We start from the raw sequence: 6,708 nt of genomic DNA, 5'->3' as shown, positions 1-6,708 counted from the left end.
ACTAGTGACATCCAAGGTAGTGCAATGCAAAATGTGTCAGGATGGAACCATGATTTTACTGAGAACACAATTGTGGGCCACACATTGGACCACCCAGTACTACATACTGCTAAATGGAAAACACCAGGATTGGGAGATGTCTGTGAGGGGTTAGATAAAGCAGAACCCTGTGGCAGGAGAGAGAGTAAGGAGAACTCTGTTGTTGGTGGCTAGATCAAGCTTCCAATCAGAGGATAGGATTTTACCAAGTTTCAGTCTCAGTGCTTTGGAAGAGGAAAACAAATGTGTTTCAGTTCTGATCTCCTCCAATTAATTGTAAATCTTGCACACAAAATCTGTGGCTATTTTTTAAATTTCCCAATAGTGAATGGAGAGGGGGAATTGCTTTGTTTTTCCTGAAGTTGACTCTGCCACAGATCCCGAGCCAAATTGTGCAGCCTGCAAAGTGTTTCAGACTGAGTCAGACTGATTTCTGAAGCACCAAGCTGCAATCTGATCTGAGTCGTGTGGTTGGGGCACACTCCTAGCTTAAGAGAAAGAAACCTAGCAGTACCATTTCACTGTACTGATGATATTCTTATTTCAAAACCAGCTGAAACCAAAGTTTTCTGAAGCTGCTTCACTATCTTCTTGGACAGATTTTTCAAACAGAATTGGGAGTGACAACCTTTTCTGCTTTCTGACTTTAGAGAAAGTTGTAAAAGTTGCGTGAATCACACAGAGTCTGAAAAAAGCCTGGTGTGTTTACTCCCATATAGCTTTGAGCTTGTGAGCCTGGAAGAGAAATAGAGCAAAATGACATCACTGGATGGTGCCATCAAAAGCTGCCTGTTGGCTGGGCAGACAGACTGAGTGCAAGCTGGTTTTTCTGAGTGAAGCGTTGGTTTAGACAAACAAGACAAAGTCTGCATTGTGTCATGAATATGATCAGAGCTACAGGCCTTATTCCCATGAGGAAGAAGTGGAAAGGGACGCAACTTTCAGCTCCTGTGAGCAGCTACAAAATACAGTTCAATGACGTAATCATTTTTATTGTTGAGAAGAAGATGGGAATGAGCAGAAGGACATTCCTGATGGATTTAGCAAGAAGAAAAGGCTTCAGGGTAGAAAATGAGCTAAGGTATGGGGGAAAAAAACCACCACTCCACCCTCACCATTCATTAGATGCTTTTGTATGTAGACTTGGAGCTTAACATCTTTTGCTGACAGTGCAGTCCTATGCATGTCTACTCAGAAGTAATTTATCCCAGGTAAGTAGGGATATGGAATTGCAGCCTTGGTTTGCAAGGCTATGCTTAGATATTCTGTAGCTGTCTTTTAGTAATTTTTCTGTCGCTTAAAAGTTTTGGAAATTGACAGGAAGATAACGAAGCAAAGAGATCTGAACTGAATAATAAGTGGAATAAGTGGGCTGTTTAGCAACATTTCTGTGAAACTTCACTTAGCATTCGAGTTACATATTTAGTTTGATGTCTATATAGCTTCAAGGTAATGAATGTTCAAATGCACTTTAGTTCAACAGAGGTGTATTCTGTGCATAGGCTACAATTCTTGACTGCTGCAAGAAACTAGCATCCCTTAGGAACATAGGAAACTGCACCATACAGGATCATACCATTGGTCCATCTAGCCCAGTATTGTCAACACTGGCTGGCAGCGGCTTTCCTGAGTTTCAGGTGATCAAGATGCTGGGGATTAAAGCTGATACCCTCTGCATGCAAAGCATGTAGTGCCACTGAGCTTCAGCCCTTGTCCAGATGACCTTCATGTGAGTCTTCTTCCTAGCTTTCAGCATAGAATCATAGAATTGTAGAGTTGGAAGGGACCAGAAGGACATCTGCAACACAGGGATCTTGCCCAACATGGGGTTTGAACCAACAACCCTGAGATTAAGGGTCTCATACTCTTCTGACTGAGCTCCCGCCTTTCCCCCCTCAATGGACCTCTAGGCCATTTAGAAAAATTATAGGAAAATGTGGGAACCACAGTGATAGTGGCTTCAGATTTGGAAATCCTCCTGAGACAAGTTATTGTATCAGTTCTGAAGAAACAAGAGTCCTTCATTTTACATTACTGCTTCTCAGAAGACTATTCAGACATTTCATTCTTTTAATGATAAAGGAATAAATTGGTTTCTAAACAATTTTCAGATCACCAGCCTGAACACACACACACACTCACTCTTTATCTTCCTCCGTTTGTTATGTGCCGACACATCCCTAAACTCTGTACCTAAATGTATTTGTAGAGTTCACTCATAAAATCTTTTGTCTCCCTTTCTGCTAGAGTCTGAATAGGCAGTTCTTTCAAATGCACCTTTTAAGAGGCTGATGTGCTTTGGAGTTGAACAGATTTCCATTCTGTCATTATTTTTAAATCTTTTCTGATCAGGGCTGAACAGAGTATTGCAAATAAAGGCCTCTTCCTGTGTCTTTTGAGTAAACACAGACATGCTTCTTTTTCTCTTCTGGTACATCATGGTTGATGGCATCCACAACAGGCTGTGTGCATTCTTTGCCATCATGTGGCTGGTGACTAATGATTTTCCGACCAGTTGTCCCAGTTGTCTGACCTTTTTTGTCATTCCCATGCTTTAGGGCACCAGTGTAGCAAAATTGCTAATCACTTTTGCTCTTAATTCTTTCAAATAGAATCTCTCAAGTCAAGTAGAATATTAGGAGTGCATCTAATTCATCTCGCAATGGCTTTCTGATCTTTCCATACTGACAATGGTTCCTGACCTAACATGATGGTATGATGAAATTTAATCAAACATGCTTGTACAGTGGTACCTCAAGTTACATATGCTTCAGGTTACATACGCTTCAGGTTACAGACTCTGCTAACCCAGAAATAGTGCTTCAGGTTAAGAACTTTGCTTTAGGATGAGAACAGAAATCGTGCTCCGGCGGCGCCGCAGCAGCAGGAGGCCCCATGAGCTAAAGTGGTGCTTCAGGTTAAGAACAGTTTTAGGTTAAGAACGGACCTCTGGAATGAATTAAGTACTTAACCTGAGGTACCACTGTACCTTATTTCCTAACAAATACCAATTGCACATGTAAAAGAATGTGCAGGGATGGTGAAATGTATGTTCCATATGTTGGACTACCATCATCCAAAGCCAACATAGCCAAGGATCAGGGATGATGGGAGTTGTAGGCCAACAACATCTAGAGAGCCACAGGTTCCCATACCTGCTCTAGTGTGACCAAGATACAGAATTCAAAGCAAGCCTATGTTAATGGGGGCTGGGGTGGTTCCTGGAGGCTCCATTAAGTTATTTAATCCTTGGCATTTCCAGGCTAGGAAAGACACTTGTGTGTGTGTGTGATGGCAGAGTAATGCCTTTGGAGCAAGGAAAAGGTGGAGAAAGAAAATCTTGCAAATATGCTTCATATTGTTAGTGAGGAAATGGAATGCATCGCTTTGTTTTCCTGCATCCGTTCTGAATTCACTTCAGCCAAGACCATTTAACCGTCAATTTTAAAATATTGTCAACAATATCTGTGGAAATCCCACACTTCTTACATTATTATTTTTTTGCCAAGAAGATGATGCAGCTGTAAAAGTATCAGAGGAAACTGTGGCACTGTTGGCTGAGCTGCTGCTGTTGTGAGTGCAGAAATGGCAAAGTTCCCAGATCGTCAGCTTTATACATATACATTAAATATGCACATTTTATATAAAGGGATATAAACCACAGGAAGCAGAAGTTAAACATCTCTAACTGAAATTTGTTGTTGTTGAGACAACAAGGCAGAACCTAGCTCTGTGTTGATAAGAACATTGATGCACAGTGAATCTGATTACTCAGATATGTTTTTAACTTAGGAAACAATATCCCATCTTTCCAGCAAAAAAACTGAGCTTACAACATCAATGGGAAAATGCAATAAAACAAGCAATTAAAACAATTTATAATCCAAAGCAGAAGCAGGATGGCAATTCTTTGGATCCTCCCTTCTATAATATGCCTGACTAGTGGAATTTCAGAACTGGCATTTCAAGATGTATTAGGGTCAAACTGCACATGACCTTCACTGTGAAGTTCTGCCCTTGAGTGCACCATCCCTCTCTCCCCAGTTGACCTGATAACTGGACTGGGCTCCCAGCAAGCTGGGTAGAGAACTTAATCCTACCCGCCTCCCTGCTGCAGCCTGCAGTTTGCACTGCAAACCAATTTTCTGTGTCTGTGACAATGAATCCTGTTCCTCTGAAGTCAGTTATAGGAACATAGTGGTGAGTATTGACCCAGCTCAGGCACATGCTGTAGTGGCAAAGGCAATAGTTGGTTGTATTGTGATGGTATCACTCCTACCTGCAAGGTCATACTAGGGGGTGGTTGTTCAGCTCTGTGGCTTTTGTCCTGTAGGGTCCTGGCTGCAACTATCCATTCAGTTGCTTAATGTTATTCAGTTGTTGTTGTTGTTGTTTAGTCGTGTCCGGCTCTTCGTGACCCCATGGACCAGAGCACTCCAGGCATGTTATTCAGTATTTGTATGCAACTACTGGGAACTGCTCTTTGGCTTTTTGGAGCACCAGGTCATTAGTACAGCTCTGTCTCTCCATTCCATCTGAATCAGGAGGTGCCTGAAATCAGTGACACAGTGCACGAGGACCAATGTACTGACGCTGAATCCTGATAAGGCAGACATTGCTGTAGATGGACAGTTCCTGTATCTGGGAATTTGGTAGACAACCTGTTCTGGGAGCGGTTGAAATCCTTCTGAAATAAAAGGATCACAGCCTGCGGGTTCTCTTGGATTCCAGTCATGTCACTGGAGTCCCAGGTGGCTTCTATGCCTAGAGGTGTTTATGGTCATACTAGACTGCTTTGGCAGCTACAGCTACAGTTCCTGGACCAGGGCAGCCAGGGCTTAGTAATCTATGCCGTAGTGACTTTCGTCTGAACTACTGCAATGCACTTTATGTGGGTCTGCCCTTGAAGACTGTCTGGAGGCTGCAGCGAATGCAGAAATGTAATAAAGACATAATAATTGTTAATTTTTCTGCTCTGCAACATATTCCAGCATTCTCTGGAAGGCGTTGGCTGGTTGTTAGCTGCTGTGGCAAGTCAAGTCACTGTGCCACTGCAGCTAAATTTGATTGATTGGCTCTTGTTTCCATTTGGTAAGTTAATGTCTCACCATATATTTCCAATATGGCTTATGCCACATGAAATTATGCGAGAAGGTGCTATCCTATTTGGGTGGTAATTTTAGAAACAAGTTTTGGTAAGTGTCTTAAACGGCTTAGCACGCTATCCCTTGAAAAGGACATTTGAAGCACATTTCCTCCTCAATGAATTCTGGGCCCTGTAGTTTATACCTCACAGAGTTATGATTCCCAGAAACCCTTAACAAACCACAGTGCTCAGAATTCATTGAGGGACAGAATGTGCTTCAAATGTCCTTTAAAGGTATAGTCACTATGAAGTCCCTGCTCTGCTTGGATTAAACCAGAGGACTGGTATATTGAAGATCACAAGCCTGTGGGCATCAGGCACAAGGCTTGTGCTGGTTTTCAGCTGCCATATGTAGAAGCTCAAGTACAGACAGCTTATTGAGACATACCAGCAGTAGCACTGCTTGAAGGGTTCAGCCCAACTGTCTCTTAACTGTTATGAAGCTCCAAGTCAATGAACAGGCGCACCGTTAATTCTCAAGGCTGTCAGATAACCTTAAGGAGGCTCTTCATTGCAACAGCATGTGGGCAGGCCAAATGTTTTCAGTGCTGCAGGCAATGGTGGGGGAAAAACATGTGCCTTAAGGGCATCAATTGATACTGAGCGTCAGAGGACAGTCCAGTCTGAAGGTGTCATCGAAAGTATCGTGGCGTCAAATCACTTCCCCCTGTTCATTTTGTGAACGGCAAAATTCCAGGTTATGCCTGATAACTGGGAGAAACACTTTTTTCTTTATATTTGTTTCTTTCCTAGTGATTCTGTCACACACATTGTGACTGAGAATAATTCTTGCGCTGAGATCTTGAAATGGCTACAAGCACAGAAGGTGGAGGACAGTGCGAGATTCAGGATCCTGGACGTCTCGTGGCTGACAGCCTGCCTGGAGGCAGGAAGGCCAGTGGATTCAGAGAAATATCGGCTTGTAAGTAAAGTGGACTCAGTGTGAAATCAACAGGCTGGGCAACATGTTGGAAAAGTAAAACCACAAATACCTGTAATGGATGATCAGGCCAGAATACTTAGGTTTAAATGGATTTGAAGGCTGGCTTCATTGAATCCAAAGTGGCTGAAATCCAAGGTACTTAACTTGCTTGTTGGATCACAGCTGGACTTGGCTTACCTAATTTATTCTCCTGCTAAAACATGGCTTGGGGTTGTTTTCCTTCTCTGTGGAAGCCCCCTGAGAAACATGAAGCAAACAGATAATGGCCTAGAGTCAGTGCTGGTACACATGATCTTCTCTACCCTTCTGACTACCCACCTCCATAATTTCCCTGATATCCAGCTGTGATGATCTTGGAGTGTATTTGTATGGAAAAGCAGCATACAAATTTAAATAATAAATAATCCATGGCAAAGTACATGGTGGTGCACATGTAATTACCAAATGCTGAACTCCGAGTTGGTCAGATTTTGGGTGGGTAAGGGGCTGCTGCCACTGAGACCAGGTGATGTATCTTTTTTCTTTTCAAAAAACACATTTTCTGTCATTTATCCACATACAGAGAAGTGGACTCTCCCAT

The 6,708-nt window shown here is 42.6% G+C and overlaps 1 protein-coding gene across 1 annotated transcript in view; it reads left to right on the top strand.

Annotated features, from left to right (window-relative positions):
* Positions 1-1,218: 1,218 nt before the first annotated feature.
* Positions 1,219-6,708, top strand: part of DNTT (DNA nucleotidylexotransferase) — a gene marked incomplete at its 5' end in the record, with an annotated part of 102,101 nt that continues 96,611 nt past the window's right edge. The window contains 2 exons of the mRNA XM_081192397.1: positions 1,219-1,250; positions 5,939-6,107. Coding sequence (XP_081048523.1) covers positions 1,219-1,250; positions 5,939-6,107 — 201 coding nt within the window. The remainder of the gene's footprint in view (positions 1,251-5,938; positions 6,108-6,708) is intronic.

The sequence above is a fragment of the Podarcis bocagei genome, assembly GCF_964188305.1.
Source record: "Podarcis bocagei genome assembly, chromosome: 4".
NCBI classification, from domain to species: domain Eukaryota; kingdom Metazoa; phylum Chordata; class Lepidosauria; order Squamata; family Lacertidae; genus Podarcis; species Podarcis bocagei.
The sequence above is the reverse complement of the archived record's forward strand: the minus strand, read 5'-3'. Positions and strand labels throughout refer to the sequence as shown.